At 35.7% G+C, this 12,766-nt stretch overlaps 2 protein-coding genes across 2 annotated transcripts; one reads left to right on the top strand and one right to left on the bottom strand.

Annotated features, from left to right (window-relative positions):
• Positions 1 to 1,685: 1,685 nt before the first annotated feature.
• igldcp (Ig-like domain-containing protein) lies at positions 1,686 to 4,829 on the top strand. The gene is made up of 6 exons (XM_077208823.1): positions 1,686 to 1,811; positions 2,544 to 2,584; positions 2,676 to 3,023; positions 3,229 to 3,498; positions 3,820 to 3,870; positions 4,002 to 4,829. The coding sequence occupies exons 1-6, from the start codon at positions 1,759 to 1,761 to the stop codon at positions 4,076 to 4,078; spliced, it is 840 nt and encodes a 279-aa protein (XP_077064938.1). The 5' UTR covers positions 1,686 to 1,758; the 3' UTR covers positions 4,079 to 4,829.
• Positions 4,830 to 6,110: 1,281 nt separating this feature from the next.
• On the bottom strand, positions 6,111 to 11,851 carry plin2 (perilipin 2). The gene is made up of 8 exons (XM_077208822.1): positions 10,047 to 11,851; positions 9,609 to 9,660; positions 9,287 to 9,482; positions 9,114 to 9,196; positions 8,759 to 9,023; positions 7,793 to 7,914; positions 6,890 to 7,021; positions 6,111 to 6,766 (listed from the first exon to the last, which is right to left on the bottom strand). The coding sequence occupies exons 1-8, from the start codon at positions 10,220 to 10,222 to the stop codon at positions 6,362 to 6,364; spliced, it is 1,431 nt and encodes a 476-aa protein (XP_077064937.1). The 5' UTR covers positions 10,223 to 11,851; the 3' UTR covers positions 6,111 to 6,361.
• Between the last annotated feature and the right edge of the window lie 915 nt (positions 11,852 to 12,766).

Raw genomic sequence — 12,766 nt, forward strand, 5'->3', positions numbered from 1 at the left:
CTAAGTTAGTCCACTAATACTGTTCATTTGAAGGGGTGAATAAAAACGAATGAGCGAATTCAGACATCCATTGAATGTAGGCTACATCGGTTGTAGGCTACACTCGTTATTGCAGTGCAATGTGGGATTAATTAAGTGCACTCAATAACGTCCACTATGGCTTCGGCCACCACTACAAATGGCTGTCCCCTCAAATAGCGCCCTATTTGAGGGTATAGGGGGCAATTTCGGATTCAGCAGACTAATGACTTACAAAGGAACACATGTGATAAATCAAACAATGAGCCAATGAGAAAACAGGACACATGACCAAAACAACCAATGAGAACAACACGAGACTAGGGAAGCACATGATGCTCACATTAGGAATCACATGACAAACAGGAACCATGACTGTGACTAAACTTCAAAATAAAAGATATGAAACAAAAACATGAAACAGAACCAAACTAGACATGACACTAATAAAACCAGAAACAATTTAAATGCTGTCCATTTAAAAATGAAGAGACAATTTTATATGTATTTTTCACAATAATAGCCTATAACATTTCTATAAAGACATGCATTACTGTGGTATGAATAATAAAACAAACACTTATGTGTTAAACTGCAAACATAAGGTTATAGAAACATGTAAATAAATTATAAAAATGAAAAGGGACTTAAGATAAATGCTTCGGATAAATAAGGTTTTGAGGTGCAAATGATATCTTCAAATTAATTTGAAATTGTCCTGTGACATCCTAACACATGAGATTCAATGAGTCCACAAATACACCACATAAATCATCAAACCCTAACTTTCAGTGAAGATTCAAAATTCAAGGACTATGCTATAAAAACGGCATCATAAGTTTCAATTGGATCGCTATTCACATGGGCCATTTGTGCTTGGACCCTGATAACTGCTGCTTGCGGCTATATTTTTAAATTTTAGTTTATAAGTAGCCTATATTTTAGTTTTTATTTCAGTTAACACACATGAGTAAATTACTTGGCAATGGACAACTTTTATTCCTTATTCTGTCCAGATTACACATATATACACATATAGGTAATGTATCACTTGACATCCAACATAACAACAACCAGGGACTAATTGAACATTTGTAGGCCCTATCCCTTTATTTTTGAACAGCAATGGATGGTGTGATTAAACACACTTAAACATTTATCTTGAAATATTGAGCACAGACTCATGTCCAGTAATTCACAAATATCTAAAAACAACTCAGCTGCAGACAGAGTGTGTCCAGACTTTTTTGACTGGCGCACATGAGAGGCGCAGGCTCAATGGTGGTGTATGACGCTCTGACTAGTCTTGCTTTATCTTTCCACTTCAAAATAAAAACATTTTTACTCCGCAAATCCTTCAATAACACAAAATTGGATCAGTTAACCTCAAAACTATTTTGACTTGATTGACTTGGTTGGGGTTGTAGGCTACTGTATCACGTGCCGTTTGAACTGACGCGCTACAGCGATCTGTCACATTAAAAGCGCAAAAACGTTGGAAATATTGATTGAATCTGACAGCTGAGAATTTGTTACATATTAAAAGTAACATTCTCTGTCTAGTCTGTCGGTGTCAGTGTCCTCTTTGTCCGCGATTTTTCTCTGCGTGAGAAAATGCTTACTGTAATTCGCTGTTAACGGTAAATCCCTTAATATCCTACTACATAAGTTTCGTTTCAGAGAAATGGAGAGGGAACGTTGTAGATATAGTGCCTCTGCTGAGCTGTTTGCAGTCATAGCATGTCTGACAGGAGAAGGAGCCTGCACAAATGCGACATGGACAGAAGTAACAGGTAAAAATTAATCCTCTTTAATACTATTAGAAGACTAGGTGATATTCTGAATAAATTGTCACATTCTTAAAATGTAAAAATTTGAATCAAATCGCTTGTTGTTTTTTAAAAGTTGTCTCTTGATTGAGCAGCATAATCGAAGAATAAAGAATAAATCAAAGATTAGCCCACATAATTGAATGGTAAGTGCTATAAAATAGTATAAACGGCTTAAATAAAAAAATAATAAAAAAACAAAAACAAAAAAACCTCTTCGGTCCACACTGCAGGCTCCATTGTTTCAAGATTAGCCTGCTATACTACTGGTTAAGTTTCGTTTACTTTAAGCTAAAAGTGTCAACAGCTGCTGCAAACGGAAACTGATGGAGCAAGACGGGTTAAAAAATAAACCATAGACTGTAAATACTGACAGAATTTTCATTTTTGGGTGAACTATCCCTTTATGCATGCTTAATCAATGAACTTGAAATATAGGCTACTTATTTTTTGTTGGATGTTTCAGGGATGTTGGATGTTTTTGTGCTAATGTTTTGAGAACATTAGACAAGATAACTATATGAACATTCTGTTTACGTTACTGGAATAATGATTGTTCATAACTTTGAATGAACCGTGCCAGAATGTTCCGAGAACGTTCCATGTTAACTCCAATCAGTCGTAACCGTCAGCCTCTAATATATGATTTAAGGGAATTAAATCTCTGTAATTATAATATATAACGTTTCTTCACAGGGTTTCGGCCTTTCTAATGCTATGGCTTCTCATTTGTGTTGGTAAGTAGACAATGATAAAAGTAGGCCAGTATAAAAAGTTATTTATACACATTTTTGCTTTTTTCATATAATAATTTATCCCTATATATAGGCTCCTCTCCCCTCTCAATGGTTGTCCACACCTCATCTAAGGTTGGTCTGCCGGCTGTGCTTCCGTGTACTGTGGCATATCAGCAGGAAACAGCTCACGTGCCTCACATTCAGTGGCAGACCATAAGGGATTCAGTGTTCGAGCGAATGGGAGAGGAGCTTTTTCAGGGAGAGGCTTACTTAGACCGGGCTGATGTCCCTGTGGAAATGCTTATGAGGGGAAACTGCTCTCTGTTTTTGCGGGATGTCAGATTCAGCGATGCAGGCCTTTACGAGAGTTACCTGGTGGTTGGAGAATCAAGTATCAAGAACCGAGTATACATTCAGAGCGTCCAACTTGCAGTTATTGGTGAGAGTTTAACACTTCATTTAAACACCTCACTGTACGTGTATCAAAGGCAAAACTTTCGCAACCGTGTTTGGGAAAAAAATGGTTATCAGTGAGCATTTAAAATGGAATAGAATGGGGGCAATACAAAAATGTCAAAATACTTACTGTTTCTATATAGCATACAGCAAAATATCTAAATTGATGCTGTCTTGTCTCTTCCCAGATCACAAGACCATTAAGTTTGTGAAGCCTGGAGAAGAGCTGATCCTGGATCTGTACACACACCAAGCTGAGCAAGTGGTTTTTCAAAACAGTAATGACACCAGCTGGTCAGTCCTGTGGGAAAGAGGTGCAGGCATAAGAAAGAAAGGTTATCCGAAAGAGAGAGACAACAAGTTGATTTTTAAGGCGGTTACGGCCAGCAGTGCCGGAACATACAAAGTTCTAGACTCACAGGGTTTGGCGCTCAGCACAATGAAGGTCACAGTTGCAGGTTGGTAACTTTTGTTCAGTACATTACTTATTTTACATTACATAAGCCTATTTTATTGGCTTCTATGGTTCCCTGAAGAAGCTTTAATATCCATAGCACCTTTCCATTTTACAAAATGTTCTTTTGGGAAAAAAAATCTTTAGAGTATTAAAATGTTCTTCACATGAAGAACATTTTTTTACTGTAAGAACAGTTAACAGAAAGGATCCAAAAATGGTTCTTCTATGCCATCGCTTGTGAAAATCCCCTTTTGGAACAGATATTTGACCTGTTATGGCCTTTTGCATACTGTGTTAATGTCAGTCTTTTTCTTAATTATAGAACCTGTGGGGGCAAAAGAAAAACATGCTCTGCAAAGACAATGTGAATTAGGTAAGCTGTACACCGATAGTGTAATCGTTACTTGACAGCTTTTTTGAATTAAACATAGAAATTCCTGTTTCTGACCGTTTTGTTCTTTCTTTCTTTCTTTCTTTTCTTTCTTTCACTCTCACTCACTTTAGGTAAAGCCACAATGAGTATGCCTCCGCTAAGCCTCATTACTCTTTTCCTATCATTTCATCTAATGTTTTTCAAATGAATTGAAATCATTTTGATTTTCAATTGTTTTTTATTTCACTTTAAAGGTAGCACTTTAAAATGAGATCCCATTATTTAATTAACATCAACTAACGATGAGCAATGCATTTGTTTATTTTGCAATATTATTATTTGTTTTATTTATTAATGTTTTATTTTAATAATGTACACTGTAAAAAATGATATGATAAATAAGTTGACAACATATGTTTTATACATTGCTTTAATCAAAATAAGTTAAGGAATTTTCAAATATTTTATACAAGATTCAACAAAATTTTTTAAGTTAGTTTCATGTAATTTATGTTAAAATGACTTAAACACAAGTTGATTGTGCTTAAAAATGTAAGGCAGCAACTTTTTTTTACAGTGTATTAATAAATGTTAAAATGAATATTAAGTAAACTGTTTGTTCATGTTAACTAATGTAGTTCATTAATGTTAACAAATGAAACCTTATTGTATACCATTTTAACTTAATTGAACTATTTTAGTGGAACAAGTTAGGTCAATTGTGAGAAGCATGTTATTTTTCTGTACTTTATAAGTCTATTATTCCCTGTCTTGGCTACCTATAAAAGCTAGCTAAACAAAGTATATTAATTAATGTGTGATTACCCCAAACCTGTGTGGATACTTTTGTAGTGGTTCTTTGACTGTACATTGAATTGTTAAAATAATTGATAATGAAGAGATAGAATATATATTGTAATATATAAAATAAATATACAAGAATATTTATGCAATGCCTATAATCCTCTGAATCCTCTTGTGCTTAAGATGTAAATGTCAAACCTGTTGTCTGTGTTTTGTATTTTGCTTAATGTATTTAATGCTTTTCGTGAAACAATTGCTACTACAATTTAAAACATTTCATTTTGGACTAACAACACGGTTTGGAAAACCAAATTTTTCCATTCGCTCAACTTATTATTTCTGATTGAGCCAATGTTAATAGACTGTTGCCACAATTGATCAAATTCAATTCACAGAAATTCAATAAAATAAATAAAATGTAATATAATATATTATATCTAATATAATACTAGAATGAGGTTAAAACTGTAAACATACCACTTTTTCAATTGCAAGCTATTATAAATAATATCCACAACAATCCCATATGCTGGTTTTAAACGTGACTTTGGAAAATAAAGTTAAAAATATTTTTCTTTCTTGTAATGCAATGTTTTGTGATGTAAGCAGTGGGGAATGTGACACTTTTTACTAGAGCGCCATCTACTGGAACATCAATTTTTCTCCTAAACGAAACTTTTCTTCTTTGTGTTGTTTTGAATAAAAAAAGAGCTACACTGGGTGAAGATGATGGTCTATACGTCTACCCATCTTCCTTGAGTTAATCCCGCTCATTTGCAGGGTCCGCTTCACACACATTTGATTTGGCACAGGTTTTACACCGGATGCCTTGACACAACCCAGCATTGAGAGTGCTGGGACACATTCACACCTGCACGACAATTTTGGCATATCCAATCCACCCTGCATATCTTTTGACTGATGGGGGTTAACCGGAGCAACCAGGGAGACACCGGGAAGAACTTGCACAAAGAAAAGACTCCTGACTCAGCCGGGACTTGAACCGGGGACCTTCTTACTTTAATGTTTTATTAGTAAATTATGCTCTGTATCATTCTCAGAGTTTTCCGAACCCTCCACACACAGCATATTTGATGACAGATCTGAAAAGATGAAATCGGACATGACGCAAAAAAGGTTATCCTCCTTTTCACTTTTATTATTCCACCAAAAGCGTAGCATGAGAGGTACCTGAAAATTAAGATTGAAGAAGACAATAGCCTTAAAGACTAAATACACAAAAGAATGAAACAAAAAAGATGAGGGTTATAGAATGAGTTAGAGACCACATAGAAATTTTGTGTCCATTACACCGTGAAGTATTTAGTAAAACGTTCTGTACGGTGTATAGAAATATTTATCCGCATTGTCCTAGTGAAAAAAGTGAATAAAAATAATAAATTTCAATCCTCAAAACAATACACATGACAAAAATAAATATTTTAAGTGTATTTTACTTATTTATTAGAAATGTACAAAAACAATAAAAGGACAGCAGATTAAATAGTGTGTAAAGTGTGTAACTGGATAAGGCATATGCAGGCTTAGAATACTTCCGAAATATTCATTAAAATGCTGTTTATTTATTATGATTGGTCACAAAATATTTGACTGGATTTTATTGGCAGGAATGTGTTATTTTATGTATATTTGTAGGATATAAACAAATGTTTAATATCCTGAAATTTCATCTGTCCTCGTTCACTGACTGCATCTCCACTTCAGGCTGAAGGGTCCTTTGTTTGTTACCTTTGGGGCCGTTTGAAGTACTGCGCGCCACGCGTGGGTAAAACGGACCTACCAGCCAATTGAGAGGTGTATTATTGAGCAGGTAGTCCATGACGTTATCCATGGAATCTCCTATTCTGCTCAGCTGAGATCGACTGATGACGAGTATGGTACCGGACATATCTCCTATGACGGCTGTCTTTCTGAAGCTGCTGTATACCTCCATGGCGGAGTGGCTGACAGAGGCTACCTGGACCTGGACGTTCTGAGGGAGACCTTTGAGGCTGGACACCAAGACCAGATATGTGGATTGAAGTTGCAGGCTGAGGTTGTAGGCAATGGTCAGAGTGTGTGTTTCTGTTTGCTGATTGAAAAAAACATTTGCAGAAGAGAAAATGAGATCGTTAACGGAACTCCACGTCTCTAAAAACATGAAATTCAGACTGTGTCTTTGAGAAAATTTTCAGTCAGATGATATCTCAGGTACCTCAGCTTCATTGTCTGTGACTGTCTCGTCCTCTTCTTGACTCTGAGTCACAGTCTTCCAGCCCATCAGTGAACTCAGTTTCTCATGTAGCTTCTGGTTAGACACATCAATACTCTTCCGTGTATTTCCAATCTAATAAGAAAAGTAAATAACATTAGGAGACAGTCTATTGTATGGAAGCCCATTTCCCCCACATAAGAAAACAAAATGCTTTAGTAAACTATAATTATGAAATATCGAAATTATGACATACTAAATCATATGTACAGTGTGAGATAAAAAGTAGGAATTATGAAATTAAACCATAATTATGAGATATTAAGTAATAATTATGAGATAGAACGTCGAAATTCTGTCATACTTAGTCATTTATGAGATTAAAAGTAAAGATTACGACATACAAAGTCAAACTTCTGACTTAAAAGGTCATAATTATGAGATAAAAGTCGATATTATGACATACTAAGTCATTAATGCAATGAAAAGTCAAAATTATGAAGTCATTTATGATCTTAAAAGTCGAAATTAAGTAGTTTATAAGATGAAAGGTCGAAATGATGACATCACTCAGAATTATGACAAGTCAAAATTAACACACTAAATCAAAATTATGGTTTAAAAAAGATTAAATTATGACATAATTTTAAATTCTGACTTAGTCATAATGAGATAAAAAACAAATGATGACACACTTAGTCACTTATAGCATAAAAGGCATGACAAAGAAAGTCATTTTTTACATCTCATTATTATGACTTGATATAGTATTCATAATTATTTGAAATATGTAATAATTAGGGCTCAATATGTCGATTTTGACTTTTTATCTCATAATTTAGACCTTTTATCCATGGTGTGGATGGTGTAGCGGAGATCTGGACTGCGTTGCATGTCATTACGAACCTTATCTACAGCTCTCTGGTACGTCCTGTCCCTGACTTTGCTGGAGAGAGACCCCAGTCGCACGTAGTAACTGGGTGCATCACTGTTATTTTCAAATCCTACGGTGTTATTCCCTTCACATTCTGAGAGATTTTGAAAGGACAAACACAGAAACAGGACAAAGAAGCAATTGTTAATTTCATAATTTCCATTGGCATTTTATAAATAAAGATTAGTGAGGCTCTTGAAACAATAATTAATTTCAGATTCCTTGTCAATGATCTCTTTGAGATGTGCTTAATTCGGATGTTCCACACATGAATGGAAATAATACTTCTTTTCCAGGAAAATGGAATTCAGGAAAATAATTTTCAGTACTAAATGCAGTCTTTTGACACTCATTACAGAACATACAGTAAGGATATTCTTTGTAATTGTAATTTAAAAAGCCATACCTTACAAGAAGCATATCCCAAAGACTATAACAAGATATGAGGAATCTTATATGCAGTTCTTAGAGTGCAAGAAGATTTTATAGAAGAATATAGGGATCGCTCACAAATTTAAATTTTGTAATAATTTAGTTTAAAAAAGTCTTTTCAAATGATATTTTAAGATTTTTTTTAGTTTTGTCCATACAATGAAATACTTTCACTGAGATAATTAAAAAAAATCCTTTGTGTTCCACAGATGAAAGAAATGCTGCTGCATTCTTCTCTTCTCTGATGACATGTTTACTTGCACGAGGGCGGGGCAACCTGTCACTCACTTGAGATCGACCAATAGCGAACCACAACCATCCAAACAATTCCCATGGACAAAATCAAGTCCCGTTAAAAACAAGTCGTTTCAATTGGATATACATCACAATAGGGAAGAAAAGAGGCCATCTTTTAGAAACTACTCTAAAGCTGACCAACTTTAAGTCACAGTCTAAATATCATCAATACATTCTTGTACCAAAAAACATGGTCCATCTATCCTCACCTGTCACCTCCTCAGTTTCAGGTAAGTACTGCTCCAGCAGAGTCTCAGATGTGCTCAGTGCTGTGTCCACTTTGTTGCTCATCAGTTTGACCGCCTTGCTCTCCATCACTGTTTGGACTCGTCCACTAACCACCGTCTTGGTCTTTTCCACACCGCCCTGAACTGCCCCTCGTGTTCGGTCCATCACTTCACCGAGGGACTCTTTGGCACCGTTCACGGTACCGCTGACAGCTTCCTTGGCTCCTGTCACTGCCTCTTTCACAATCTGAAAGAGAACAATGCATTAGAGCAGTGCTTAAAACTGTGGTACTTTTCTTATGCTTTAGACAATATTAATGTGGAGTTTACTAAATACCTGATCAGACGGCTTGTGTAGGATCGGCAGAGTCTTCTCTACCTTATCCAGTCCTTTGCACGCCAGGTCATTTGCCATAGAGACTACAGAGGGACGCAATAACTTTTGGTAAATACATTTTCACACGGTAATCTGTCCTGATCTCAAATCGGTTGAACAACAATTCGACTTACTCTGAGGCTCTAGTTTGCCAATGATTGGTAAAGCACTGTAAAAAGCAGCAGAGGTTATGGATTTCACACCATTCTCAGCCACCTCACACACAGACTTCAAGTATGGATAGTTATTCTTGGTGTTGCAGTAAACATTTGACACCATTCCATAGGTGGAAATAACCAAGGGAAGGTGAACTATTCGGTCAACCACATTCTAGAAAGGAACGGACAGGGATGAAAAGATTAAGTGACGTTCAAACCAAAAAACATATATTTTTTTTTATAGTATTAATAATTAGGGAGAAATTAATTTAATTTGAATGAGGATTAAATGGCACACCTGGTTATTCACAATGTCCACAGAAGCCATGTCACTGTAATTAGCAGAAAATCTGCAAAAGATCATTCAAACTGTCATAGAAAACTCTTTGTTCTATTTTAAACGTTAATCAAAATATTATTTAATCCAATACATAACATCTCACATAAACACATTTAGATAAATAACAGTTAGATAACAATGAACACAATAAAAGGTTTAAATAGCAGCAAAAGAAAAAATTATGGTAAGGTGACGTACGTTACTACTACATGTACTTACTATAGTAATAACAGTAAATTATGGATAACTAAAAGTTACTAACACTAAACCAAACCCTAACCATAACTCTATAGTAGGCATGAAGTTAATTAATATAACTCTGTACTTATTTGAGTAAGTAGGCTACAATGTAACTACGCCACCTTAAAATAAAATGTAACCAAAAGCATTATTTACCTGTTGTGCTGTCTGAAAAGTTCTAAGCCGACTCTCAGTTGCTTGAATGAGGATTGAGCGACTGTTCCGGATTTTATAGGAAGGAATTCTGATGACAGACTGGATGACGTCGCGACGAGTGATGTAGTCCAAAGGTTGTGTGCTGAGGGGAATTCACTGTACGATATGAATGACATAAACCATGTGTACAAAGTTCAGTCAACTGTTAAGCACAATTCTGGTAGTTCTCAAGACGTTTAAGAGAACCTGTGCGAAACATTTATGGTTTCGTGCTTAAAGTAATCTTTTCATGCCTTAAACTTGTGACTGGAGCATGTTTTGTGAATAATGACTAGCATCTGGCATATTGCAGCAACTTCCTGTTTTGCTGACCTAATAACGGAGTTATCTGGGTGAAAGTTCAAACATACTATAGAGTTCAGGTGAAGTAGGACATAAGTTAAATGACCCATTTTTGCCCTACTAATCAAAAGCTCAAATATAACAGCCATCAATCATTGCAATGCGCAAAAAAGGACTTTGTCATTCTGAAGATGTGTTCATCTGTCTGACATCATCATCATACCCTTACAAAAATAGTAGGCAAGCCTATATAGCCTAATTCAAATTCATTTTCAAGTATATTTATGTATACTGTATACAGTAAGTATACTAATATCACTATTAGAACTAGAAGTAGGCTATAGGTCTACTTGTAAGCCTAAGTGTACTGTTTCATTAACTAAATTGGCCCACTTTATAGTGTATAAATAAAGTAAATAAAGATATAAAGTCGCAATTGTAAAGTCAGAATTGCGTAAAGTTCCAACTGTGTGTTATAAAGACAGAATTGTGAGATATAAACTCGCAATTGCGATAACTTTTTTTCTCAGAATTGCATGTTTATATCTCGCAATTCTGACTTTAGGCCTAACACACAGTTAGGAGATACAAAATCTTATAAAGTCAGAATCGTGAGATATAAACCCGCAATTTTGAGGAAAAAAAGTCCGTTTTTTTTCTTTAGAATTGGACTTTATAACTCGCAATTGTTTATACCTCACAATTCTGAAAAAAGATCTCAGATCGCAGATCGCGAGGTAAACTAGCAATTGCGAGTCAGAATTGCGAGATATAAACTCGCGATTGCGAGTTTATATCTCACAATTCTGACATTATTCTGACTCGCAATTGAGAGTTTATATCTATATCTTGTGTTCTTGTGTTTTCCTGTTCCCGGATTGCGGTTGTCACTGCCAGAAACAGCGGCAGAAGCGCCTGACCTGGACTACAGAGAAGCAGCACTGAACTGCAGGCATTTTGGCATTTCCTTCTCCCCAGTCTTCCTCCAGACTCTGGCACCTTGATTTCCGAATGACATGCAAAATTTGCTTTCATCCGAAAAAAGTACTTTGGACCACTGAGCAACAGTCCGATAGATGCTCTGGATGTTTCTACTCCAGACTCAGTCCACTGCTTCCGCAGGTCCCCCAAGGTCTGGAATCGGTCCTTCTCCACAATCTTCCTCAGGGTCCGGTCACCTCTTCTCGTTGTGCAGCGTTTTTTGCCACACTTGTCCTTCCCACAGACTTCCCACTGAGGTGCCTTGATACAGCACTCTGAGAACAGCCTATTTGTTCAGAAATTTCTTTCTGTGTCCTACCCTCTTGCTTGAGGGTGTCAATGATGGCCTTCTGGACAGCAGTCAGGTCGGCAGTCTTACCCATGATTGCGGTTTTGAGTAATGAAACAGGCTGGGAGTTTTTAAGAGCCTCAGGAATCTTTTGCAGGTGTTTAGAGTTAATTAGTTGATTCAGATGATTAGGTTAATAGCTCGTTTAGAGACCCTTTTCATGATATGCTAATTTTTTGAGATAGGAATTTTGGGTTTTCATGAGCTGTATGCCAAAATCATCAGTATTAAAACAATAAAAGACCTGAATTCCACATTATGGAAAATAATGAACTTTATCACAATATGCTATTTTTTTTTTAGAAGGACCTGTAAATGCTTTAAATACAAATATCAAAATATTTAAATGTAATTATAATTATAACCACTAGATGTAGCTAAATTAAAAGAATTAAGAACTGAACTTCCCTAGATAAATTTCCTTTAGAAGCAGCTAGCCTAAGGTTGGTGCCACAATTTTTATTCTTTAATAAATATCTCAGGTAGAAACAAACTTTAATAGATAACTAGGTGCAGATGAAAGCTTAAATGTCTGAGTTTTTTCCTGAACTCAGATAATTTATGAAAGCTATGTTTTGTAATTGTGCTTTGTAATTTTTTATGATACATATAGGCTCTGATTAATGTATGATCTTTGTCAGGCTTACATAGGGCAAGAGGGCAAACATTCAGATGTTGTATTTTTGTACATTATCCAATGAACCATGCAGTTATTATTCACCCTATACGGTCTAACAGAAGCATGTATCGCTAGATTTGCAGATCGGCAGATGCTATATTTGCCTGTCTGATTTACGTGATTTCATTTGTGTTCCCTTTGTATTTGCTGCACCAATTAATCTCATTATTCCTTTATCAACAAATATCATGTCAAAGTTTTATTGTCTGCTGATTCCACTTGCATAACTCTATTAGATATCAGGGGCACCTGCAATCGCTAACTGTGTCCTATCTCTAAATTGGCAGACACCAGATTCAATTACCCTGCTAAGCAAATTCTATCAAATGGCCGAGTCAGAGTTTTGTTTCAATGATTCAGTAGAATGAC

This window comes from Siphateles boraxobius, unplaced genomic scaffold (assembly GCF_051911475.1).
Source record: "Siphateles boraxobius isolate OS27281-9 unplaced genomic scaffold, OSU_SipBor_1 6, whole genome shotgun sequence".
NCBI classification, from domain to species: Eukaryota; Metazoa; Chordata; class Actinopteri; order Cypriniformes; family Leuciscidae; genus Siphateles; species Siphateles boraxobius.

Coding starts and splice junctions, on each gene's coding strand:
- igldcp (XM_077208823.1), top strand. CDS start 1,759: ATGTCTGACAGGAGAAGGAGCCTGCACAAATGCGACATGGACAGAAGT. Junction 3,024..3,228: donor CGTCCAACTTGCAGTTATTG/GTGAGAGTTTAA, acceptor GTCTCTTCCCAG/ATCACAAGACCATTAAGTTT. Junction 3,871..4,001: donor GCAAAGACAATGTGAATTAG/GTAAGCTGTACA, acceptor CACTCACTTTAG/GTAAAGCCACAATGAGTATG.
- plin2 (XM_077208822.1), bottom strand. CDS start 10,222: ATGTCATTCATATCGTACAGTGAATTCCCCTCAGCACACAACCTTTGG. Junction 9,024..9,113: donor TACACAAGCCGTCTGATCAG/GTATTTAGTAAA, acceptor GTTCTCTTTCAG/ATTGTGAAAGAGGCAGTGAC. Junction 6,767..6,889: donor TCACAGACAATGAAGCTGAG/GTACCTGAGATA, acceptor TTTTTCAATCAG/CAAACAGAAACACACACTCT.